The sequence below is a fragment of the Moschus berezovskii genome, chromosome 26 (genome assembly GCF_049115385.1).
Source record: "Moschus berezovskii isolate FMDL1 chromosome 26, NW_MosBer_1.0, whole genome shotgun sequence".
Taxonomy (NCBI): Eukaryota; Metazoa; Chordata; class Mammalia; order Artiodactyla; family Moschidae; genus Moschus; species Moschus berezovskii.
In genome coordinates, this window is record NC_142485.1 from 43,949,755 (window position 1) to 43,977,210 (window position 27,456).

General features: G+C 52.3%; 1 protein-coding gene across 1 annotated transcript in view; it reads right to left on the bottom strand.

Annotated features, from left to right (window-relative positions):
- DLGAP2 (DLG associated protein 2) overlaps window positions 1–27,456 on the bottom strand; it is a 690,510-nt gene that overhangs the window by 106,703 nt on the left and 556,351 nt on the right. Inside the window, exon 5 of the mRNA XM_088832602.1 lies at window positions 6,641–6,706. Within this exon, the coding sequence (XP_088688728.1) occupies window positions 6,641–6,706 (66 nt within the window). The remainder of the gene's footprint in view (window positions 1–6,640; window positions 6,707–27,456) is intronic.

The following is a 27,456-nucleotide window of genomic DNA, read 5'->3' on the forward strand; positions in this document are numbered from 1 at the left end:
TTGGGGTGGGGCAGGGGCCCGGCCTTCATCCTGCCACTGAGGTGACGTGGGTGGGTCTTGGGGCATGGATTCAAAGAGGCTTCTGCACATTGTTAGTTACAAGTTTAATGCTAATCACATCTAGCATTTATTTTTTAATCAGACCTATGATTTGGGAAAGCTAGCGCTGACATAAGATATGCATGTGTTTTGTTCCACTTTGGTAAGACGGAGCATAACATTTCTCTTTTAAATGACTAAATAGAATTCGGGGTCCAACTCCATCCACATGGCACAGTCATAGACGATACAGCCGCCATCCTGAGGACCTCATCGGTGGAAACCCTTTTAGCTCCATTCTCTGGTGAGGATAGGAATGCTTGAACATAGCCATGGCTTTCAGCAGAATTAAGTTGTGGCCTGGAGGGCACTTTCTGGTTGAGAAGCTGGAACAAACGTGGAGATACGTCCAATTCTTGACAGGAACTGAGCAAGCAGATAGAGCACCCCATCATGTGCACCTGTTGGTTCCATGTCTAGGCGTAACTTATTCTCAACCACAGAACAGCTAAAGTTCAGGCGCCAGATCCATAGTTGCCTTTTGTTTATAAACTAGATACAGTGGATGGGATGTGGGATAGTTTGGTTTCTTGGAGAAGGAAGATCCAAGGGGTAGAATGATTCCGCCCTGGTTCAGCTCAGATTCAGAGCGGCTGCTCTTTCATCAGTGACCTGGGACAATCACTGACCTCCGTGGGCTTCAGTCCCCACACAGGTGTCCTGAGGATGCCGGGGGGTTTGGCTTGCTGGGTGAGATGCCCAGCAGCAGGGAGCCCTGCAAGGGTCTTGGAGACACCTAAGCCCCCTTCCCTTTCCTTTGTCATCCTGTTCCTTGGATTGCTAATTGCCAAGGGCTTCCCTGGTGAGAGTTGGACTGTGAAGAAAGCTGATTGCCGAAGAATTGATGCTTTTGAACTGTGGTGTTGGAGAAGACTCTTGAGAGTCCCTTATACTGCAAGGAGATCCAATCAGTCCATTCTAAAGGAGATCAATCCTGGGTGTTCTCTTGAAGGACTGATGCTAAAGCTGAAACTGCAATACTTTGGCCACTTCATGCGACGAGTTGACTCACTGGAAAAGACTCTGATGCTGGGAAAGGTTGGGGGTGGGAGGAGAAGGGGACGACAGAGAATGAGATGGCTGGATGGCATCACCGACTCTGTGGACATGAGTTTGAGTGAACTCCGGGAGTTGGTGATGGACAGGGAGGCCTGGCGTTCTGTGATTCATGGGGTCGCAAAGAGTCGGACACGACTGAGCAACTGAACTGAACGGAACTGAACTCCCTGGTGGCTCAGTGGTAATGAACCTGCCTTGCAAGGCAGGAGATACGGGTTTGACCCCTGGGTGGGGAAGGTCCCATGGAGGAGGGAATGGCAATCCACTCCAGTATTCCTGCCTGGAGAATCCCATGGACGGAGGAGCTTGGTGGGCTACAGGCCATGGGGTTGCAAAGAGTCGGACATGACTGAGCGACTAAGCATCAACAACAACTAAAGAGGAGCACAGGCCTGAGTGACTGAGACGCTCACCAGCCACCGCCTCACTCTTGATGCCAACAATGGAAACGGGGCGCGACAACCGCTGAACACTGGGGAGACTTCTCACAGCCCCGGTGCATCTGCTCCTTCTCATTTTCACAAACTACTGAGCTCCTCCAGAAGCCTGGCCTCATCCCCACCAGCTGACTGCTCACTTCCACTCACTTTCTTCATCCGGAGGCCATTCTTTACAAGCGCGATCCCCAAACAGATTAGATCGCCGCCCTGTTTCTACCTAAGCGTCTGTCCACGTGACAAGACAGACGCGTCCGGGGGACTTCTGACTCGGGTCTGAATGGATGTGTGCTTCTAAGTCACAGGCAGTTGAAGAGGCAAACCCTTATTTACACACGCAAATCCTTAAAATAAAAAAGGAGTCTTGGAATCCCCGCTTTTGGTGTTTGCAAATGAGGTTAGGAGCCATGGAGGTCGATTTCTACAATAACTCTGAGGAAGCCAGACCTCTGTCAGGGAGCCGGGGCCCGTCTTCCAAGTTCAGGGGTGACCTGGTGCCCACGCAGCCCTCCCTGTCTGCACCCCTGAGTCCTGGAAAGGGTCCCGTCCCAAGGCATGGGCCCCTCGGCTCTCAGGAGTTTGGCGGCAGGAACGGCCTTGCAGTTCCTCCATGTCTGGAAACCGGCTTGTCCCTGAGATGGTGACGGAAGCCGCCCTCCTCAGCAGGCTCTCTGGTCCCAGGTCTGCCGTGTTTCAATGAATGCCATCAGTGCCCCCCGCAGGACTGAGTTCGTTTGTCTTGTACACACAGAGGGGAGGCGCTGGCTTCTTTCCGACTCCTTCTTGGCCACGTGGGGGCTGCAGAGTCAGGCATCCCACCGGCTGTGCGTGCTGGCACACTCTTCAGGGCAGAAAAGCCCGAGTGACTGTTCTGTGGAAGAAGGAAGTCTGCTGTTCCCTCAGATCCATGTGTTGAAGCCCAAGCTGCAAGGTCGTGGTGTCAGGAGGGGGGACCTTAGGGAGGTGATGAGGTCACAGGGATGGGAGGACCAGCGCCCTAACAGTAGAGACCCCTGGGAGCCCCCAGCCCTGCCTCCACGGGAGGACACAGTGAGCAGAGCCCGCCGTGAGCCAGCAAGCGGATCCTCACTGACACCGCCTCTGCCTGCACTCTGCCCTGACCTCTGGCCTCCAGAGCTGGAGAAATAAATGCCCGCTCTTTACAAGCCCCCAGTCTGTGGCACTTTTTTTTTTTTAACAGCAGCTGAAATGGAGTAAGACAAAGCCACACACAGTCTCAGACGCAGGAATGAATCGACAGATTTACTGTTCGAGAAGGGAATTGGCCAGGAGAAGGAGCCATAATTCACCCTGCAGCATCCAGGCTGAGGAACCGTGTAAGTTACAAACTGATCCTTGGGGAAGAGCTTGGGCACACGCTCCAGGAGTGCAGATGAAGAAATGCAGTCTCCTGATTTCCACAGAAACAAGTAGTGGTAACTCTAAGACTGATTTTGATTTGAGCAGAAACTTAAGTTTTAACATGAAGTTGCCAAATACGTCTTTTGGGCTGTCCCCTTGCCAGTTGGCATGTGACCTTTCCTTTTCTGCAGCTCATGACAGGGACCCCAGAGGGATGTCACACTCTCCGGGGTGCGGGGATCCCCTCAGGGGGCTCTGAAGTGGACAGGGGGAAGGGGGGTGCTCTGAGGGGGCAGGACGGAAGGATGCAGTAAGTGGATACCATGTCACCATCCAGACACAAATGTGGCGAGGCACTGTGTCCACTGTTTCTAGAAACATTTAGAAATATACCTGAAGGAATTAAGTGTGGACACTGCTCAAGTTGCAGAGTTACACCTCTATACGTACAATGAGGGGCCGATAAAAAAAGGACACGGAAAGGAGTTCTAAACGGGTAGTTCTTCTGAAACGAGTCATGTGTCAGATACGATGAGACAGCCACGCAGTTACATGGTGTGCAGACCTTAACAATGCCATGCAATGTCCTTTATGAAAATATGTTCACAACCTGCACCCATCCTGAAGAAGCCTTTAAGTATTGGCAGCTATTATTTTATATTGAGATATTTTTAAAGGTGCACAGTATGTCCGTTTTCTCTGTGTTTTGTCTCACATAATATCTGCCTAACATTCTTCGATTATTTCGCCCATCTTTCTTTGTTTTTTTCTTTTAATTTCATTTTAGTTTGTAATTGACTTGCTGGTGCAAAATTTGTTTCAATAGAACAGTCCTCATAAATGCGTATAAATCACCAGCTCATCACAACCAACTTAAACACAGCATTCACGGGAATGAAGAAAAGCCACTATTAGAAATCACATCTCCTATAACTGAGCCAATGTGACAAAAATCACTGGCAGGCAATTTAATTTCACTACATCTGAGAGTCTTCTCTCGAAACGCTTCTTCTAGGAAAAGTGGGTTTTCTCTTCCTCTGTAGTCACTTTGAATATGTGGCATTAATGCACTTTTATCACTGACTTTAGATTAATTTCATAGAAATCTTCTTTATCTTCCTCTCTTTCATGGCAATTTTGCCCATCATAAAGTTACTTTTCACACACGACACCCTTCAGAGAGAACATCTGAGCCCCGAAATGGCTAAAGGCAAGGAGTGTGGGTCTCATCTCCAAAAAGATGACTTCACTCATCTGTCTCTAAAGAAAATTTAAGGGTTTTCAGTGAATGTCACACACCTTTCCTTGGCGCTTTTGAAATTGAGGCCAGTTAAGAAAAACAAGCAGTATCTTGAATGGGATCAGAGGCAGAGTTTCTCCGCCTTAAACCTCGACCAGGCAGTAGAATGTCTGAGTTTTGTAAATGGTGGTGACTCATTTCACTGCAACAGCGTTCACATCATTATGAAGTGTTTTAAATTTTAATGCAACATGGTAGAATCAGAGGCTCAGAAGAGCCTTTAAAAACTTGTCCATTTTCACCCTCTTGATTTAGAGATGAGGAAACTGGAAAACTCAGTTTGGAAAATGTCTAAAATGACGATGTCTGCTCCCAGTTACTCACTGTAGCAGCACTGGGAACATAACTCAGACCTTCTCACCTTCCTTTCCCCTCTGTTCTCTCCCCCTGTTCTTTCAGGAGCCTTCTGTAAATGATGCTTGCACATGCTCTACATGGTGTCCCTGACTGAGGCACGAGATGGAGTCACTAGGGACTGCTTACAGACAACAAGCCTGCTGGGAACCGCTGCCCACCTGCTGCCAGGTGATGCTGACCACAGAGGCGGGTTGCGCTCTTGGGTTTTGGTGGGCGGGCTGCTTGAGACCCCTGGGCCCCGCTCCTGTGAGCACACCACTGACCGGAGCCACAGCCGGTCTGGCGGCCACGAGGCCTTCTCCTGTGTCGCCCAGTGGCTGATGGGGCCTCCGTGGTGACCACGCGTGGGGACGCGGCAACATTCCCAGAATGACTCTGTGGCCAAGTCACCACATCCCCTGGCTGGTCTCTCCCTAAGTCCTTCGAAGCACACCTATTCTGCTCACTGGAGGCGCCAACCCTCTCCTCACATCAATACTGCAGAGACGGCCCACTAAACACCTTCTGTCCCTAATGGTGTGGTGGCTTCTCCCCAACAATGACAGCCAGGCCCCCCGCGCTCGGGCTGGGCTGGCCCAGGGGACACAGCATCTTGCACACTGTGCACCCGCCCAGAGGGTCAGCTCCTGGGTGGATGCAGACCCTGCACCAGCCCCCAGGGCTCCCCGCCATGGACATGGAGACGTAGCCTCGGGGCGCCAAGTCCTGCCAAAGAAAAGGGCGTGTGCCACAGACATGGTTGTGATGCTGAGCCGTCTCAGACCCAGGACAAACACAGGTGAGTTACCATCAATGTCTCAGGAGACAGACGGCCCACGAGTCACCCTTTTATCCGGAAGCTTCACAGAGTGAAACCAAAACCATCGCATGTGGATTCATTCCAACAACACAGCCAGAACTCCTTCTAAGAAGGAGTTTTTATAATAAATAATTGTATTGGCCGATTTCCCGATAGAGAATTGGTTAAACTGGCCAGTTGGAAATCAATTTCTAGTTCAATCATAGCCAGTAACATACTGTCATGCCTTTAGGACTACTCCTGGTTTCACAATTTGACATTGAAAAGCAAACTTTTTCTGGTTCTAATTTCCTTTTAAAGAAAACACAGCTATACACGAAAGAACTCCTGGGATTTCAATACTATTCTTGAAGCCAATCAATGAGAAACATACCACTGGCTAAAGATTCGATACAAATTATGAAAAATTCAAATTTAAATAGAAAGCAAACTTATGACGCAGAAGCTGGCCTCAGTGCAGCCACGGCAGATGGGTGTGAGAAGCCGAGGAGGCAGCTGCAAGTCCTTAGGGTAAATAACCTCATTAGGTGGCTGGCCAGGCACCCTGGGCCGCGGAGAGGCGTGTATTCTCAGCGAAGTTTCATGTGGATGCCGCTCAACCATTTGATGCTGAATTTATCCAACACTCCTCGTTTCCAGCAGGAGCACTTGCCCCGTTTTATGTAAGCCCGACTCCATGTCAAACAGTGATGGCCGAGTCTGGCTCCAGCTTCACTGCGTCCACGGCACATAAAGATAAAATTTGCACGTGATTTTAATGAGCACTGGGGAAAATAGAGTATGACAGTAATTTGGAAGCAAGCACATAATTGCACTCAGCATCCAAACCACAGTGGAGCTGGCCTCGCCTGGAGAATTCAACTGTTTAATGTCAAGTAACAGTTACCTGAAAAAAATGCAAATAAAACAGCTTTTCCCTCCCTCAGATTGACTGACGGTTTTAGTGAAGGAGGAGGAAAGGAGAGGGGCCTCATTCTACACATGTAGACATGTCTCAATTATGTTACTGTGGCTTTAATAATTAACAGTAATAGCTATTTAATAATTCATCTGTGATGATCTGGAGTAAATGTGTTCTCACCTAGAGCACCCACAGTGTTTACAAACTGCTATTTAGAAAAGATCTCACCACATCTGACTAGGAGCCCTGAGGGTAACTGTACACGTGAAGCCCTTTGTGGGCAGGGTGCCGGCGCCCCGGGCAGCGCCCGGCGTGGGGTACTCTACCTGGGTCGTCCTCGGCTGGCCCCGGGAAGCTGATGCCCGGCTGGGCCAGGTCTGCGCCCTCCTCCTCTGCAAAGAGAGAGACAGTTATGGTTCAGTGCAGCTCCACAATACGCCCCCGCAGACTCTCAGCACGGGACATGCTTCCCCACCCGTGCAGACGCCCCTGACCCGTGCTGGTGTCGGGGGGCCAAAAGCGCAGGAGACGGTGCTTTTCTGACAACAGCCCCAAGGCGGCAGGCGCGCATCTGCCTCATGGAGGTGCCTGCTCTGGGGGCCATGCAAGGAGTCTTGGCTGTGCCCCAGCTTCCTGCAGATTCTCTGTGGACGGGATTCTGCAAACCCAGCTGCTCGGCCCACGTGGGCTGGTGAGCCCCGGTGAGCCCCTCATGGCCCTGAGGAGGCCCCTCTGTCGTTTGGAGGCCTGTACTACGCACGGCCTATTCCGCCAAACTAGATGCCTGCAATCACTGTTCTCTTGTGAATACTAGTTCATCTTAGGTCACTTTTGTCCATATCTCATTTCCTTCTGTTGGGAGAAAATCCCAGGTCCTGGCATTGATTTTCCATTGTCAGCTCTGTGGTCAGTGTAGAAATGGACACTGCATCTTAGCAGGACATGGTGTACAAGGCCTCGGGGGTCATTAATCCCTGGCCCTCCCTTTCCAGATGGACAACGAAGCCAAAGAGCTGAAAGGTCTGGCTGTTTGTACAGCTGGACCCAGGGAGCTGGACCGGGACGCCAGTGGCCATCTGAACTGGGCTCATTCAGTGAGCTGGGTGCCTCTGTATGAGGGCTGCTCTGGGCTCCCTGTGAGCTGCTGGGCAGCCCAGGGACATCTCCCCCACGCCAGGGGAGTGGGTGCAGACAGCTGGAGATGGGGTGCTGCAGGTAAGGTTCATATATGTACCGTCATTTGGGCCCGTATTTCTACAAATATGACTCTAAATAGAATTACATATTCAGACCTGCATTCATGCAGGTGTCCAACATCCTGGTAATTACATCCTTCTATCAATCCCGAATACAGTTACACATTACAGTCATAGGAGGCTTCGTTTTAGGACACTGTGATCACCTCACTGACATTTTCACCACCTCCAAACCAGCAAACAGGCAGCGTCCACTTGCAGTGAGTATATAGGATGCTAGGGGAGAAGGTGGGAGGTCTGGCTGTGAAAGGTACTCACAGCTGTGGTCACATCTCGGGTTAATCATGGTGGTCTTTCATCTTATGGGGTCTCCCAGGTGCTGCTTTTAAAGTACAAGCCTTATACGTTTCTACATGTCTCATAAATGTCTGTCTGGATTGGGGTAAGTACTTTGCAAGAGAGCTAATTTGAAATACTTCACATAATTCAGTATGCCCCATTTGTAATGCCTAGGAGGACTTTCTGTACCTCTGAAGTCCTGTTTTCTTGCTAATATATTAGCCATCAATGACAAAGCTGGCTGGTCAGGTGACCGCATTAAGGATAATATGAAACTGAAGATGCCACGTTTCATTTGTTTAGAAGCATAATGCAATAGGATGTGGAGTGCTAATTAAATACAGTTGCCATGGAGACCATGTTCACCGTGGTCAGTGTTATTAACTTGAAAACTGTCTACATGAGGTGGGAAACAGAATAAAGGAGAATAAACTGAAACAAGGAGCCTTAGATTCATATCCCATTTGTTCTCCTTAAACACACACAAGCACAGAAACAAAGGGACGAGTTTTTACAGTATGAACTTGAACTATGAGCTGACATCACACAATGACAAAACGCCCAGCGGATGTGGACGGACAGACAGAGCCCAGCATGTATCACCCACCCGCGGCCTCCCACCAGGGCAGGTAGGTCTCATCATCGGAGGACGAGGAACGACCCACGGTGTGCAAAGGTCAGCCCTGGGTCGTGAGGCGGATGTGACCAGTGGCTCGTTCCTGCTCCAGTCACGAGGAAGGGAGGCTCGGGAAAACCCTCCAGCCGCACACGCAGAGCGCAGGCCGAGGGCAAACACCTTCGATGCCTCTGCTTCTGGCTCTACGTCCTGGCCAAGTGGACTTCCCTCAGAGCCGCGCTGCCATCACCAGCAGCTCCAGCCCTGCCTCACCGCTGGCTTTGTCCCCTCAGCTCATGCCCCGCATTCTCGACACTCAGGCCAGCCCAAAGCCCTGACTTGGGCACCGTGCAGCCCTTGCGCGTGGGGCCGCCTGAGGGCCAGTCAGGGTGTCCACAGCGGGACTAGACGGTCCGAGGTGACCTAGCAGAGGTCGCCAGTGCGGCACAGGGCGGGGCGGGGCAGCACAGGACGGGGCGGGGCAAGGAACAGGGCGGGGTGGGGCGGGGCGGGGCACAGGACGGGGCGGGGCAAGGAACGGGGCAGCACAGGGCGGGGCGGGGCACAGGGCGGGGCAGCACAGGGAGGGGCGGGGCGGGGCAAGGAACGGGGCGGGGCGGGGCACAGGGCGGGGCAAGGAACGGGGCGGGGTGGGGCGGGGCGGGGCACAGGACGGGGCGGGGCGGGGCATAGGGAGAGGGCAGGCAGAGCACAGGGTGGGCCCGGGCCCTCCCTCTGGCGGCCCTCCCTCTGGCGGCCCTCCTGAGGGGTCAGGGGTCAGGCCTTACACGCGTGCTGCAGGTGTCAGGGCATCAGCGCTGCAGTGAGGACCAAGGACCAGTGAGGGGGTGGCGTCACCGGAGACATGGGGATGGGAGAATGGCCGCTCCCGGCCTGGCTCCTAGCCCGAGCTCCGCGCATGTGGTGGTGTCCCTGCCGCCGCCAGGCGTCCAGCATGGACGCCCCCCATCCTGTGTGCGGCCACCAGTCACCACCACCCACCCGGGTGTGATCCCAGGACGTGACTGTGAGGCGCGGCCGTCCTTCCAGTCTCGGGAGGTCAGGACGGCCCAGGACCGCTGGGACGCTGTGCTTCCCGGCAGGCGGAGTTACCAAGCCACCGCCCCGACTGCAGTGTGACTCCCCCACAGTCCCTGCAGGGACCTCAAAGGTCTGAGGGGTATTTTCAAATGAAGTCTGCACAGAATTACCAGGATGAGGAAGGATGCTGTGGTCACAGTCTGGGAGCCCCGGGATAAGAGGCGGTGTTGTGGGGTGTCTGCTCCCCCTTCTCCTGCTGCCCTCAGAGCTCCCCGGCAGAACCCAAGAGCAGCTGTGACACATCCCCCCCACCCTAGGACATGCCGGGGAGAGCCATGATGGCCTCCCATTGTGGCTAGGACGACACGGCACCTGAGCAGAGGGTAGCAGCACTTGAAGCTTCGCGATTAAATTCAGGTTCCAAGTCTGACTGGGGACCCCAGACCCTCATCACACCCGCCCAAGTCTGGCTGCGACCTTGGTCCTCCATGGGGGAGGGGCCCCTCTTCAGCCAAGCCCAGGGCTCCATCCAGCTCAGCCCACCTGTGCTCCACCCACTCATCCTTGCTTCGCTTCGCCTGATCCACCTGGTCCACCCGCATACTTTGAGTTCATTCACACCCCTGGTCCGGCTTAGATCCTCTGCCAGTTACACAAGGTCACTGGCCATCAGGCTCTACAAGGACTGAGCCGCAAGCCCTTGCAGTTGATGACCTTCAGTACCCCCTGAAAGGAGTTCGGGGAGGAGGTGCTCTGTACTCCAGGAAAACTCATTAACAGGCCTTCAGACAGATAGATATTTTTCAGTTTAGTTCAGTTGCTCTGCTGCTGCTAAGTCACTTCAGTCATGTCCGACTCTGTGACCCCACAGATGGAAGCCCACCAGGCTCCCCTGTCCCTGGGATTCTCCAGGCAAGAACACTGGAGTGGGTTGCCATTTCCTTCTCCAATGTGTGAAAGTGAAAAGTGAAAGTGAAGTTGCTCAGTCATGTCCAATTCATTGCGACCCCATGAACTGCAGCACACCAGGCCTTCCTGTCCATCACCAACTCCCGGAGTCTACCCAAACCCATGTCCATTGAGTTGGTGATATCATCCAGCCATCTCATCCTCTGTCATCCCCTTCTCCTCCTGACCCAATCCTTCCCAGCATTAGGGTCTTTTCCAATGAATCAACTCTTCGCATGAGGTGGCCAAAGTATTGGAGTTTCAGCTTCAACATCAATCTTTCCAATGAACACCTAGGACTGATCTCCTTTAGGATGGACTGGTTGGATCTCCTCGCAGTCCAAGGGACTCTCAAGAGTCTTCTCCAACACCACAGTTCAAAAGCATCAATTCTTCAGCACTCAGCTTTCTTCACAGTCCAACTCTCACATCCATACATGACTATTAGGAAAACCATAGCCTTGACTAGATGGACCTTTGTTGGCAAAGTAATGTCTCTGCTTTTTAATATGCTGTCTAGGTTGGTCATAACTTTCCTTCCAAGGAGTAAGCGTCTTTTAATTTCATGGCTGCAATCAGCATCTGCAGTGATTTTGGAGCCTAGAAAAATAAAGTCAGCCACTGTTTCCACTGTTTCCCCATCTATTTCCCATGAAGTGATGAGACCAGATGTCATGATCTTTGTTTTCTGAATACTGAGCTTTAAGCCAACGTTTTCACTCTCCTCCTTCACGTTCATCAAGAGGTTTTTTAGTTCCTCTTCACTTTCTGCCATAAGGGTGGTGTCGTCTGCATATCTGAGGTTATTGATAGGAGACTTTAAAACCCAAATTCTTGCCTTGCCCCTTCTTAGAAAAGCACTAAAACCATCAACTAAGACATCCGCTCCTGTAACCAGGAGAGCTTCCACCCGGTGTGGGCTTGGCCACACTGACCCTTTGCCAGGGTTGCACATATGCTGGCCAGACCCCCAGCTCCTGGAAGTGGTTCCTCAAGCTAGCGGGAGGCTGTGCCCTGGCCACAGTCCTTGGTAATGACCCTGAATTCACGGCTCTCAGGCTGTGCACTTTTCCCCAGAGGACACCTGCTGACCTCCCGCACAGCTGCATCTCTGCTGAGCCACATGAGGCCACAAGGTCAGCGAGGACTTCTCGGCCCCTCCGGAACCCCTCCCTACTGTCTGTCTATTTAAAGATAAAGATGGGGGAGAGTGGGGTCAGAACAAAGGTTCTGCTGGTGGAAATGTCTCCTGACTGCACATCCTCCTGATGGACATGGAGCGGCGGAGTCAGGGTGATGACCTCGGGGGGCGTGACCATGTCTCCAGGCGTGACAGGTGGCGGCTACCTCTGGACGCATCAGGAGATGCTGGGTGAGCTCAGCTCGCTGAAGGAGCACCCACAAAGCCTGCCCGATCTCTAGATTCTCCACCCTCTGTAAAGTCTGCTTCTGCAGAAAGCACACTCCAGTCTTCATCTCAGTCGCCCATCTAATGAGAGGGCTGCAGCCGCACAGATTCGGGACCATCTTCGCTCGCTAGGACAATGACACTGATGAGCTCCCCGTCCCTCCTCCTCCGCTCCAGTCACAGCTGCGCCCGCATCCGGCCCAGCAGGACTGCTACGGATGGCTTCTCTTTGAAACCCACAAAAATGCTCATAATTTTACTTTGGACCAAGGATCAAGTATCAGAAGATGCTGTCCTGAAGTCTGCAGAAATTTCACTCAGAGTTAAATGCCACTTAAATCAGGTGAGAGCAAACTCAGGTCACGAGACGCAGCCCCAGGGACATGGGCAAGGACAGGGGGTCTCCCAAGGCAGGAACCCCTTTGGGGATGTCGGGGTTCACACCCCCGGTCACCACTGGGGAGTTGCTTCCCTGGTTAGAAGGCTTCCAGGCCCTCATCATGCATTCAAACAAATCACAAAATCATCTTCCACAGGAATTCACAGATGACTGAGGGCACACGCACTTTACTTTGAATTTCTCTGGATTCAGAAAACTAAGACAAAAAAAATGCTCAAGTAAAAAGAAGACTTTCTTAGGTAAAAGAGAAAGCTTCAGGGTGAAACTTATGTCTGTTCTTAAATTTGAACATAACTCACTGCAAAAGTGACATTAATTATATTTTATATAATATGATTGAAATCTAAATTCCAAATGAATGTACTGTCAAATCCTTTGTATCATCCGTTTCCATTCCGTCGCTCAGTCGTGTCCGACACTTTGCGACCCTGTGGACTGTAGCCTACCAGGCTTCTCTGTCCATGAGATTCTCCAGGCAAGAATACTGGAGTGGGTTACTGTTTCCTTCTCCAGGGGATCTTCCTGATCCAGGGATTGAACCCAGGTCTCCCGCATTGGAGGCAGATGCTTTAACCTCTGAGCCACCAGGGAAGCCCTCTGTATCATCATCTGTATTTAATATGGTTTTACACCTAAGTTTGCTTGAAGACATGTTCACCATGTTTAAACTGGAAAAATAGTTTTAAAGACAGTTGTAAAATGTGAGCAGTTTACAAAGATTAGAAAATGCTGCCCTGCACACTGAGCCGTCCCTGCCTGTCCCTGGGCTTGGTAACTGCCTCAGAGTTGGGCGTGAGTGCAGAAACCACATGCCTTCTTTGTCTCTGATGGGAGGTTCCCATTGGTGTGTCAGAGGTCCCTGGGTGGGGCAGCCAAGGACATCCACACACTCTGAATTTCAGCAAACAAAACAATAACTTTGCAGTAGATCTCAACAGAATCTGTTATGTGTCTGAAATTCAAACTCACCAGGGCATCCTCTATCTTTATTTGTTAAATCAGTGCCCTGGGGGCTTTGAGAAGAATGTGAACACTCACTCTGGGAGGTTTTGGGTGAAGAGGAAAACCCTCCTCCACCTCTCTGTGATATCTCCTGCTTTCTGGAGAGGAGTTTTTCAGGCACTCTAACATTATGAAAGGCCACAGTGTTAATGTTTAAGCACTCTAAATTCTTTATTTGATATATCACCTCAATTTTCTACACTTGATGAATTTCCCCACATCTCCTGGTTCCTTCCAGAGGGTCGATGTTCACCCAAGTGTAAGGGCTTTAAGGAGCCAGGGTTAATGAGAGCGCCAGTGACCCAGCGATCCAGTGTCTCTTCCTGGATTTTGTACAGATGACTCAAGGGTAAAGTAGTGATGCTCCATTTTTTCCCCTTTAAAAAAACTGGCAAGCCTTGCTTTTTCAAATATTCAATTAAAGCAGAATGGTTAAATAAATTACGGAACAATCACAGCATGGAATGTTAGAGAGCTTTTAGCCATTTCAGAAATCCCCGATGCAATGCTACATAGAGATAGCCAAGAGCCAACTCTTGAGTGTTTTATGATTCTCGTCTGCTTGGAAGAAAAAAAGACAGACCGGGGGCCATTTACCAGGATGCCAAGAGCGACTGCCTCCAGCTGGAGGAATTACAGCCACATTTTGTTTTCCTCTTTAAACTTTTTGTACTTTCCAGATTTTCTTCAGCCATCCTGCATGTGCTTTATAAATACAAAAGAGATGATAGAAGTACTTGGTGTTCCACAGACTCCAGTAGAGCCAACATCTGTTTTCTTCTTTATTGGAATTAGATGGGCTGGCTCCCAAGTTCGTCTCCTTTCCTGTTCCATGTGGGAAAGAACCACTGCAGCCCCTACGGGCATAGGGGAGGGTATAGGATCCGTCTTGGGAAGGTGATGGGGACAGCATGTGTCCTCAGCATTGTTACTTTCACCATCTTTCCTGGGGGTCACCTATCCATTCTCCTTTCCGGGTTGCTCGTTAAAGATGCTTCTTTTCCTGCATCAAAATCTGGGCTCAGAAAACAGAGTGTTAAAGTCACTCCTACTGAAGGGCACATGGGCTCAGTCAGTCTTCCTGAGCTCCGTCTCCGTGCCTGGGCACTATCCACGCCCAGAGGGACGGGGTCCCTGTGGACGCCACTATGCAGAGGGCTTCACCCCATGATCACGGTGCGGGAGGATGGCCTGGGCTCTCCACCAGCCCCGTTCTGGGCGTGCTGGGGACCCTGAAGGGCACTGTGTGGCTGGACCTGCCTCAGCATGGGTTTGCCCGACGACTAAAATTGCTTTCAAAAGGCATTGTTTAACAGCAAGGACCTACTGTACAGCACAGGGAACGATATTCAATATCTCATAATAAATGATAATGGAAAAGAATCTGAAAAGTAATGATGTGTGTGTGTGTGTAACTAAATCACTTAATGTACACCTGAAATTAACATTATAAATCAACTGTACTTCAATTAAAAAAAGAAAAGGGGAAAAAAAAGATACAATGTAAAAGGTAGTATTTTCACAGTTGCTGTGTCACTGACTTCCCTGGTGGCTCAGACAGTAAAGTGTCCGCTTACAATGCGGGAGACCTGGGTTCGATCCCTGGGTCGGGAAGATCCCCTGGAGAAGGAAATGGCAACCCACTCCAGTACTCTTGCCTAGAGAATCCCGTGGGTGGAGGATCCTGGTGGGCTATAGTCCATGGGGTCGCAAAGAGTCGGACACGACTGAGCGACTTCACTTGTGTCACTGAAGCTAGCCTGCTCGGGGAGGGGACTTGAGGGGCCACTGAGGGGGTCCCAGCCTCTGCGTCCTCTCTCCTTGTGTGACAGACACTGTCCTGCCCCTGCCCACCCTTAGCCCCTGAAACCCCGCTCATGTCCACCCCACAGCTGCCCGCTGACACCCAGGGCTGGGCGCTATGACTCCGAGTCAGGCCTGCAGTCTGGCGGGAAAGCTGCAGGAAAGAGCGCCCGCAGGGCCCAGAAGGCAGGCAGGAACGGGCTCTGTGAGGATGAGCGCCATCTGTGTGCTTTGTAGGCAAGGACAGTGGCTTCACAGAGCAGCTCTCTTACAGATACACTTTTAACTCCAGTCATCCTGCAGTTAAAATGTAATATATTCAGTTCTTACACAGACTGGAATAAACTCAATTATTTACAGAATTCATTATAAAGTCCATATATTAAAATATTTCATAGCCAAAATGTTATGTAGATTCTTACTTTCTGAAAGAAACCTTGGAAATTTGATTTGCAGTTGACTGTTTTGGCTCCTGAATCTTTGTGAATACCCACTTCCAGGGCCCCTTGGCCATAAAACTGCATTTTGATCTACACCCCAGGGCTGCAGTTATTCACTTATTCCCTTTTGGATATTAATAAAAGCATTATATTTGTTAGGAAATGACAGATGAACCTGGTTACTTTGCATCAACAAATCACGTCCAGGGCATCTCTCTTTACCTAGTTTACTCCCAGGAAACCAAATAACATACAGAGCTTCACGGTAGCACCTGGATTGAAGTTCATTTTTAAAGCCCTTGGATTCCGGACTGATTCCGCTTTAACAAATCGTGTGGTCCTTGACCTAAAACCTGCCCAGCGGCGGCCAGGCCCGGCAGCTGGCTGCCCCCGTATGGTTTCAGGAAACGCTGGTCTCACGGGTCACGGCGGGGCGCGGCGAGCCGGATGCCAGCTTCCCCATCTGCTCGCACTTCAGGAGGTTCGCAGCTGCAGGAACGCACGCATCTCCGCATTTTAATGCGTGTTTGTGACCCAAGTGCTCGGTTCTCAACCTCCCGGTTCACTGGCAGCGAATCCGCCTCGAGCCATTTGTGTTTCTATAATGAGAGCCCTGGCAACGCCACCGCACTTGGCAGGAGAGCCTCGCCAGCTCGGAGCCGGTGAGGCAGAAGCGAGGGAGGGGGCCGATCTGCGGGGTGGGGCCCGGGAGGCGGCGTGGGCCGTTCCTGGGGACTCGGCATAGCTTGTCACGGCCTCAGCTTGCCTGGGGACGCCCAGCAGAGGCCCCGGATCCCCGCTCTCAGGAAGGACCACTCCCCAAGCTGTGCGCACACGATGGACACCATCCACCTGATGGGGCGGCCGTCTTTCTGAGGCCACAGCAGCCAGACGCCGCCCCGCCTGAGCGGAGACCCACGCGGTCTGGAGCGCACGCCCGGCTCGGCTGCCTTCCATCAGCGTCCCGGCGCACAGGGCCCTCCGGGGGGCATTCGGCAACCTTGGCGTCTCCACGGAAACGTGCCCCCCCACCCCCGTCAGCATCGTCTCCAAGCAAGAACGTCCGTCTATTCCTAGAACACGTTCCTGAAGTCCGTACTCCTCCTCTCTCGCCCACACGGGGCCTCGCGGCAGGTCCATCCTAAGCTGGTTCCCATGAACTTGGAAGAAGCCCGGCTGCTTTCAACCCCGTGAATGGGAGCTGAGTCCTGCCTGAGCGCAAAGGTGGCAAAGCCAGGGAAAGTTTGCGACTCATTAACTGAGTTTACAGTGCAGAGCGGGTCTGGCTCTCCAATCCCACCAAAATCACACTGAAGAAGCTTATCATAACTACCTGGCAAGATGAGGGAAAAGGAGGAAAAAAATACATTTTTAACAACAGAAAAATGACAGGGCAGCTGCATTAAAATCATCCCAATTTCCGAGCTCATTTCTGAAGCCTCCTGTCAAGGTAAACTCAGTGTCCACACGGCTCTCTTTGGCTCCATGAGAGAGACCGTGGAAATGGCTGGTGTTGGTGGACAAGTTTCACCCTCAGTTTATTCATTCTTACCAAAATTTAAAACGCTTCTTCACTGACATGGTAGCCACAGTGACAAAACAGAAGTCCCAACAACGCAGATGTTAGTGAGAAAAAGAGTGGGTAAGTTGGGGAGGAAGGTGTGGTGACTCATGAAGGGGACAGGTCAGTGTCCAGAAGATACAGTCTGTGGACTCAGCTTGAGAGGGACTGAAACCATCTCAGAAGCCACATCAGGACCTGTCGCCACCCCCATTCCGCATACATTTATGGTCAGTTGCTCAGTCGCTCAGTCGTGTCTAACTCTCTGTGTGACGTATTGGAAACCATCACTCCTTTGCAGTCAAGAACGTCTAACTTATGCACTAACTGTGAATACTTTTCTCTCAGATGCTACAGCTGTTTGGACAGGTGCCTGGCCTTCCCCTGGGGTCTCTGTTAGCTGCACCAGCAGGAGGCAGGAAGGACCCTGGTGCTTTCAAGTCAATCTTGAACCCCTTGAGTTTCTGGGTCTGATTCTGGGCTGTCACCAACAATGGACAATTAAAGCTGCATGAAGGACAGCTGGGCTCACCGGGATTCCCAGGGACAGAACCTGCCACCAGGTCTAGATTTCCCTTCTTTTCAAGTGTTTCAGGCAATAAGGTTCTATGGAGCTCATTTCAGCTCATTCTCATCTTAAAGAGTCCCTGCTCACGTTTCTCCTCTAAGTCAGAAATGTTGGATTCTGGAATTCATGAGCTGTTTTCTTGCTGGACCAGAGCAATAACACAGGTCTGAACAAGAGCCCAGGGAGGACAGGGCTGGAGTCCAGTGGAGGCTCAGCACAGGGGCCCAGGAGGAGTCTAATTTCTGGGCTGGTCGAGGAACCCATTTTCCCAGACTTTAGAGCCTTAGACCATAAAATCCAACAAGCTGTCATCCAACTCTGACTTTTCCTCCTGAGATTTTTTTGTTAATGGCTTTGCCATCAGAGACAAAGTCCTCTTCCCAGCTCAGGCGGGGGATGCCGGGGGTGGCCGGTCACGGCCCCGCACGGTGACCACACAGGAAGCATGTGAACCCACACCCAGAGGCTTTCTTAACACCCAAGTGACTCTTTTTCACTTCCATCGTTCTCTTATTTTGTCAGCACAGACTCTCCAACTCAGCAAATCACTTATAAACGGCCCACTGGGCCACCAAGGATCAGCCATCTGTGTATTTGCTCACATCAACTCTTTCTTGGTTTCAGTTGTTTTAAAGAAAACACGTGCGCATACAAGCCCGTCCTGTGAATATTGTGCTGTTGATGACGTGATGCTGAACAAAATGGGAGGAAAACTGGGTCTCCCCTGGACTGTCCCCCACCCCCGCCTGCTCCCTTTCAGGAAAGTGCAGGGACCACCTCCCTGAAGCTGCATGGGGGCTCTGAACAGCAGAAAAGCCAAACCCCGCCTCAGAAGACTCAGAAACCTTCACCGGCCACACAGAGGTGAATCATCCTCGAATCATCAAAATGAGGAGGTGGACAGGGAGGTGTGCAGTCGTGACCAGTGCACAGATTACGGGCTGGGCTGCAAGGCGCACCGGGGAGCCAGGGCCTCCCTGGGCACCGAGGGCGTAAGTACACGGCCGCCCAGGAGGATTAACAGATTAATACACCGACAGTTAGCACATGGACTGGGGCTCTTACTTCTTTAAACAGTCACAGAGCATAGCCCAGTTTAGATGCACAACTGAGATGCCGTCACAATACATCCTGCACGATGAACGCTGCCCAGACTGTCCCTCCAGGCAGAGCCTCCCACACACATTCTCCTGCTGCTCGTGCTACTTCACCGCCAAGCCAGGTGGATCAGAAATACCGCAAAACCAACAGCCAGCTGGACCTGCGGACGTGGCGCAAAGTCCACTATTTTCTCCAGGGCGGGGCCAGCCAAACCCTCTGCACTAAGGGGACAGGGATCGACGACCTGCCAGGACCTCACAGAGGAGGAGACAGCCCACGGCTTCCGTGGTGCAGTGGTGACCACACCTGTCTCACAGGGATCAGCCTGCAGGGAAAGTCAGCTGCTCATCCCCCTGCTGCCCCGGAACCAGCTGCCCGCTGGGCAGGCTCCATCCCTGCCCCACACCCCAGGTTCCCATTCACCCCTGGCTGCGGGCCTCCGGGTTTAGCCCCGGGTTAGTCAGTGCTCCTGATCTCGCCACTCAGGGCAGAGTGTCCTCAGGCAAAGACGGAGACCATCTGTGACAGATGCGAAGGATCACCCCGATCCACGTCACAGCCAATGTGCCCTTAGGATTCCTGTCTGTGTTTCCTGGTGGCCAAGTCAAGTTGAGGACATGCTTTTAGGATTCTGAAATGGAACAGATTTCAAACTCAGAGCCCTGCTGTCACCAGATCACAGCCTGTGCTGTCCTGTCGTTGGGAAAGGCTGGCCGTCTCGGGTCCTGGGTGCTGCCACTTGGTGATATGGGGCCTGATGACACTGATGACTTATATGGGAATATTAATTAGTTAATATTTCCTGGAGTTTTTGTGGTGAAAATCGCATTTGGCTAATGCTGCATTCTGACCTTCAATTTATCCGTTAACCTCACAACTTTTCTTAGCACTCAGCTAACGACACATCCTTAAGAATGAAGGAGTGAGATGGAATAACAGCCCCTCCACCAGGAAGGCCCTCTGGGTTACCAAACACAACTGTGGACGGCTCTGACCTCAAGGAGCTGCCTAATTCAACCGGAGACTATGCTTGAGAGATTGATACAACAGGGATGATCTGGGGAGGAAGAGTGGCTGGAGATATGGACAACCGTGCGCTCACCCAGGAGATCGAGGGCTTACAACTGCAGCCCTGACACCTGAGGAAGTCTCATGGGAACCTTAGATTTTCTGAGAAAATGGGCGTCCATAAGAGCCCTCGCTGCCTGTGCCAGGGATGATCTCATCACAAGTCTCCAAGGCTTACCATCCTCCAAAGCACAAGTCCCCAACCTAAAGGGACAGCAGCTGCCTGTCCAGGAACAGGCCCAGGAAGTAACCTGATGTCTCGGAAAGATGAGAAATAAGCAAAGACCGCAAAAGACTCTTTCCTAAGAGAAATGCAAGAAAAGGAACAGGAAGCCGAGAATGAAACAGAAGGTGTTTCACTAACAGCATTTAGGGTCATGAGTGACAGCTCAGGAAAACTTACCTCATGACGTAGGTAACTGCCTGGTTTGCAGAATAACCAGCAGATCCCATCTAGAACCAGGCCTGGAACCCTCCCCAAGTTCTCACAGACCCCCGCCCAGGTGTCAGATGGCAGTGGTCCCGCTGCCACTGACTTGGGTCGAATGCAAATGGCCATGGTGATCTTAACTGGGGGTTTAGACACGGTGATTAAAGTAAAAGATGCCGACTGGGGGAAAAGGAAGGTGGGTCATTTCCAAAGGTCATGTTAACTCCTTATGTACAAAAGAGGAAAAGGGACAAGCCACCCCGACAGAGGGCGATGAACCCAAAGAAACATGGAACCCCCACACCCTCACCACGAAAATCCTCTTTCCACTGGCCGGAAACCACTGACTCTGTCCACCAGAGGAAACTCTAGCAAAGTCACTCTTAACTGCTGACCACTGTCCCAACCCAGCTGTTCTCTGGGTTCAGGGATCCTCCCTTCGGTCATCACTTTCAATTCCCACCTTTCGGATTCTTCTGGGCCATGTAACCTGACCTCTGGTGGGCTTTGCATCTGTGAACCATGAGAACCCATATGTTTAGACAAGAGGAAGTGAATGTCAGGGAAGAAAAGAGCAGCTATTTCAAATGCACACTCCTGCGAGCAGATGGGGAGGAGGCGGTTCGTTGTCAGCACAGACAGGTGAGCTGGGAGAGTCAACCCCAGAGCAGACAGGCGCCGGTCCAAAGACGATGGACGGGGCCTCTGAGCTGGCTTTAAAGTCGCCTTTCTGAACCAGAGTTTCAACAGAGCAGCAAGACTCCCCACAGAGGGCTTAACAGAGGGAGTTCAGCTGAGTTGGGCGATGTGGAGGAAAAACAGAGTCACAGAGAGGCTGAGGGAGAAGGCGAGGAAGCAGGAGATTGTGCACACGGAGCAGGGGGAGGGGAGTGTGGACGAGGAGCAGGGGGAGGGGAGTGTAGATGAGGAGCAGGGGGAGGGGAGAGTCGACGAGGAGCAGGGGGAGGGGAGAGTCAACGCGGAGCAGGGGGAGGGGAGAGTGGACGCGGAGCAGGGGGAGGGGAGTGTAGACGTGGAGCAAGGGGAGGGGAGAGTGGACGTGGAGCAGGGGGAGGAGGAGAGCGTGGGCATGGAGCAGGGGGAGTAGGGGAGCGTGGACTCGGAGCAGGCGGGGAGGGGAGAGTGGACACGGAGCAGGGGGAGGGGAGTGTGAACTCGGTGCTGGGCGCGAGGCAGTGATTATGGCCGAGTCCTGCCCCACACAGCACTGGCCACGTCGCAGTCCTGGGGTGACCATCCTACGCCATCCGTCTCTCAATTTACGGTTTATCCCTCTGGGCCCTGAGCCGCAGGCAAGGACCAGGCAGGGGTGGGGCATCCCGCTGTCCTGGGGGCAGGAAGCTCTGGACTGCAGTCCACCCCCGATCCACCCCTACCGTCCTGCAGTGCCCCAGGGGGATGAACCAGACCCTCCCGGGGCAATAGGCCACCTGTTAGTGCAGGTGAGGGCAAAACAGTAAGTGCTGTACACAGTAGGTGCTCCATCCTGCAAGACTTGCCTAGAATAAACCTGTCTCTTGTTGCTCAGTGCTGTTCAGGTTCTTGCGACCCCATGGACTGTAGCCCACCAGGCTGCACTGTCATGGGATTCTCCAGGCAAGAATACTGGAGAGGGTTGTCATGCCCTCCTCCAGGGGATCTTGCCAACCCAGGGATCGAACCTGTGTCTCTTACACCTCCTGGATTCGTGGGTGGATGCTTTATCACTGTGCCACCTGGAAAGCCCAAGCTTGGCTCTGCACACACTTAAGAGTCCTGAGTGTCAGATGGGGCACACACTTCACAAAGCAGAGTGTGACCTGGGCTGCAAGCGGGAGGGGAGCACAGAGCGGGGCAGGGTCTGATCCAGGGTGAAGCACGGAGGGCAGCTGGGCTGCCTGGTGTCCCTGACGCCGCAGGGCGAGGGACCGTGGGGAAGCACGGGATCCCAGTAACCGAGCTGGTCTTGGCCGAGCCATGGCAGTTGGGGCTGGGGGCGTGGTCGGGGCCCCGGGCGCACAGAGGAAAGGGGAAGGCAGACTAGCACCCCAGGAGCAGGCTGACTCCCTACTGCAGCTTCACTGCTGCAGGGACGCTGTTAGGGCTGCGTCGCCTTCCTCCCACAGGAGTGAGGCAAGTCAGGCTTCAGAAGGCTTACAATCGAGACTTGGGAGCTGGACCCACCCACGGCCCCGCTACTGAAAGCAGGCTGAGTCTGAGCCCACAGGTGAGACGCGCAGAGGGTCAGATGCTGTGGAAGGGGGATGTCGAGGCCTGAGAAGGGCCTGCGGTTAGAGGCAGGACCTGGGCGCTGAATGGGTGGCCCCTGGGGACAGTCTGGGGGACCATCCAGGCGGCAGTCACTGCAGAGCCCTGGGAGAGGGGAGGGAGACCCCGGGCAAGACCTCTGACCACGGAGCAGCAAGTGGGAACTAAGAGGTCAGGAAATGGCAGATGGTGCCTGAAGGTGACTCACTGTCACTTTTAACCTGTTTATCTCCCCATTCTATCACTTGAGGATTGAGTCAAGCATCAAATACTTAAGAGAAAATACAATAAATACCAGTACTGCCTCTGCTGGCCACAAAGCCACTGCTTTGGCCATTTCTGAGCTGTTCTATGAAAGTTTAAAGAAGGAAGTGCATGACAAAATACCATGTTTCTGCAGAGGTGGTATTAAAAACACTTATCAACCATGAGGCCACAGCGTCGACCACTTGGGATGAATCCCAACCCTGCTGGGTGGCGGCCGGTCACTGGGGCCAACAAGGCTGTCCTGGTGCAGAGCAACTGGAGAACAGCCTCAGGGATGCACCTGGCCAGGCACCCTCCCCTGAAAGGGGACTGCTCACCTTGCAGTCCAGCGGCAGCAGGACGCAGATGGCTACTGCCCAGCAGATTCTGCCCTGACTCTGGACTCGCGGCCTCCTGCCAGTGGACTCTGCCCTCCCCAGCTAGTGGTCCTTTGCTGAGGCCACTGCAGGACACAGATGAGGTCGGGAGACACTGCTCATCTCCTTCCCTGGATGGAGGGCGCCCCAGGTTCTGAGCTGGCGGGACCAGACGCTGGGCCAACACCCACTTGAGCAGACTCAGAGACTCTCAGAAGCACCGAGGTTCCCAGAGAAACACGGGACCCAGCCTGGATGCCCTGACACTCTGCCCTGGGTCCGTGTCTGGAGCAGACTGTTCCTGAAGGGGGCTCGAGGAGAGGCATGATGCAATCGTGCCCTGCCAGGCCCAGCCGTGCGCAGAAGCCTGTGGGTCACACTTTCTCTTGGCGGGGGATGGAAGGGGGTGGGTACCGGGGAAATTAGCATTCCTCTGCTGGTGACGCGTTTCAAAAATTTTTATTTTATTTTTTCTGGTGAAATCAACTTGACTGATGAGACATGTGAACACGATGGCCTTCTGACCTATGTGGGTCTGGGGTTCTGGGGTCTCAACATGCTCCTCAACCTGCCTCGCCCTGCTGTGCAGCATGGAGGCCTGGAGCCAGAGGAACACAGTCTGAGCAAGCCCAGTGGGCTCCCTCCTCTCTGCCCACTCTCTGCAGTCACTGGACAGACTGGCCCCAGACTCCCTCCTCGCACACGCTTGCCCTGCAGGGTCTGTGCCTCTTGTGGGGCCCTGACGCCTGCCTGGCAGCTGGTCTGGGGAGCCTGTGAGGAAAAGGAGCTGCTGAGGGGTGGCCTGGAGGAGGGGCTGCTGGGTTGGGCTCTCGGGCAGAGACAGGGCGAGGGGGCCTGGACGGGACATGGGGGTGCAGGAGTCGGGAGAAGGGGCTGCTGGGCTGGGCTCTTGGGCAGGGACAGAGTGTGGGGGCCGTAGGGGAGGACACAGGGCAGGAGTGGAAGGAGGGGCTGGGGTCCAGCTTTGCCAGAACCTGGCTTGACACGCACGCTGGCTGAGAAGCGCCAGCAAGACTCTGGTCGAGACCTGTCTCCTGGAGCCACGTCTCGCCAGCCCAGTTCCAGGGCTGCAGCCGCTCAGGGTTCTTGTTCCATCCTGGCGCCACGCCTCCACCACCCAGTGGGCCTCCTGGCAGAAGCATCAGAAAATCAAGTCAAAGCCCAGGAGGAGAGAACCAGCACGGCGGGCTCCAGGAGACCCATCAGGACGCTGAGCTGTGTCGGCGCTTCTCTGCACCAGTGTTCGTCTCATTCAGCAGTTTGTGTGTGTTTTACACACCCACAGCACAGCGGTTCTGCGCTTGGTGTCACCATTAACGAAAGAGCCTTCTTTATCAACATCAAGGATGATTTTCCTTGTTGCTTAAGATTTCTTGTGTGATGAGATGATGAGCAATGTTTGCTTCCGTCACCTGCTGGAAACTAGAATTTCTTCTGAAATCAACCCTTGGAAAAGAAAATGGCTCCTATAAATCAGTGCTGCTGTGCCCCGGGCTGGGGGCCTGGCATGTTTCTCGGAGATAATGCTGCTCAGAATAAAGTAGCCCAGTGGATGCACCTCCGCGCCGGCCCAGGACTTGCTCAGTCCTGGCTCCCGCACCCGCCCACTGGTACCCGTTGCCTAGCAACCCAGGATGTTCAGCCCAAGTCCTGAAGGCTGAGTTACAGCAGCAGAGGAATTAAATTAATTTATTTCTTCCTGATACAACAACAACCCAGCAAAAACTGTGTCCTTTCCAACATGAACCCAGCTGGTCTCTCCTACCTGGTCCTTCACCAGAATTCATCATTTCAGCAGGCTCACCAACTGCCTGGTTTTGGAGATGGGAAACCTAGCCTGGCATTTACAATTTCAATTCTTTCAAAATCTGGCTTGCTGTTTATATTCCATAGAGAGAGTTTGTTCTTGAATCTCCATCACTCCAGACTTTTGTGTGGAAGTTACACAGTATGTGAAAATGCACTGGTAACCCAGCTGAACAGTTTCCTTGTGGGATACTGCAGTCTTCATCCCTGATTTAAAAAGTGCTAATAATTCTTCACTCTTGACTCCACCCCTCAAGTTCCCCAAGGAAACTGTACCACAAAATAGACATGGAACAATGAACTGGCTCAAAATTGGGAAAGGAGTCGGTCAAGGCTGTATACTGTCACCCTGCTCATTTAACTTATATGCAGAGTACATCATGAGACATGCCGGGCTGGATGAACGACAAGCTGGAATCAGGACTGCTGGGAGAAATATAAAAAATCTCAGATATGCAGATGACACCACCCTTATCACAGAAAGTGAAGAAGAATTAAAGAGCCTCTTGATGAAAGTGAAAGAGGAGAGTGAAAAAGCTGGCTTAAAGCTCAACATTCAAAAAACTAAGATCATGGCATCCAGTCCCCAGTTACACTTCATGACAAATAGATGGGGAAACAATGGAAACAGTGAGAGACTTTATTTTCTTGGACTCCAAAATCACTGCAGATGGTGACTGCAGCCATGAAATTAAAAGAAGCTTGCTCCTTGGAAGAAAAGCTACAACCAACCTAGACAGCATATTAAAAAGCAGAGACATTTCTTTGCCAACAAAGGTGTGTCTAGTTAAAGCTATGGTTTTTCCAGTATCATGGATGGATATGAGACTTGGACCATAAAGAAAGCTGAGTGCTGAAGAATTGATGCTTTTGAACTGTGGTGTTGGAGAAGACTCTTGAGAGTGCCTTGGACTGCAAGGAGGTCAAACCAGTCCATCCTAAGGGAAATCAGTCCTGAATATTCACTGGAAGGACTGATGCTGAAGTTAAAGCTATTAGAAAAGACTCTGATGCTGGGAAAGATTGAAGGCAGAAGGAGAAGGGGATGACAGAGGATAAGAAGGTGGGACGGCATCACTGACTCAATGGACATGAGTTTGAGCAAGGTTCGGGAGTTCGTGATGGACAGGGAAGCCTGGCATGCTGTAGTCCATGCGGTCGCAAAGGGTAGGACACGACTGAGAGACTGAACAAAGTAGATGATGAAGTTTCATCTCTGTAAAGTTGAGGAAATACTGCCCTAATCCAGTGTAAAGAAAATGCACCAGAAGCTATCTGCAGTCTGTCTGTCTACAGAAAAGAATAAAACTCACAGTTCCTACGGTATGAACAGCATGAGGACCCTGAAGCGGTGAGAGTTGGCTGTGGTGGTTTTGATGTGACCCCTCACTCCCTGCATCGTCTGCAGGGAGAGCTGCAGAAAGAGGACGTGCTGACCCCCAGCCCTCAACTTGGCTGTAGGCCCCGGGAAGTCACTTTGTTTTGTAGGAGTTTATTTTACCATCTTAATCCTTGGGGGTATTATGAGGACAATGTGAAATAAGATGAAAAAGTCCTAGCAAAGGTTTGGATAAATATTTGTTTAAACAGTTATAAAAAAATTAAAGTGATTAAAAACTCCACTTAATACTTGCTTCTTCACAGCTAATCAAAACAATTAGCTACAAGACACAAGTTCAATACTAAGCAGCTAGGACACGGGGAACAGTTGTGGGGTGTTCAGGTGGGGGGTCTCACACGTAGAACAATTTTAACCTGATATTTCCATCTCTGTAACTCCATGCTTCAGAGGAGAAGTGACTGGGGACAGACGTCTGTAAGTCAGGAGCCTTCCAGGTGGTGCTAGGGGGTTCCTGGTGGCCGTTCATATGTTTCCCATTCGTTGTTTGGTTATGATCAGTGTCAGTCTGTCAGTACCAGGACGGGGTCTCGTTATTCACTTCATTCCACTAAATGCTGACAGGTCTGAAGGTAGCACAGCTTCTTAACACTGCCTGTCCCCACGAGGGAAGCAACAGGACTTAAAGCCCAAAGACAGGCTGCGACGCGGCCACTAGGCTCCCTCTCCGGGGCAGGGCTGGTCAGATTTCAGGTGTTCACCCCACCAATCAATTTACAAACCACCTGTGCTTGGTATGTGGCTCATTTGGCAAAGACATAAACCTGAGCTCATTTAGAGTCTCCCCGACAGTGACAAACACACCCTCTCAGAATGGAGCCCCTTTAAGGACCCCCAGCTGCAATGCTGATTGTGGATATGGAGCATCAAGCCTTCCAAATAGGAGTGGGGTTAGTGGCTGGTGACACCCTGGGGGAGTGTGGCGACCCCTTGGTGGATGGGTCAGGACAGCCCAGCACACACTCCCCTCTATGGAGCGGACGGAAGACTGGCCGGGACACACGGGGACGTCCAGCTCCGAGTCTTCCTAACCAGAAAAACCTGCCCTCCTCTGCCTGGACTCCACTTCCCGCTCCCCTTCCTGCACCTCTTTGAATCTCTGGG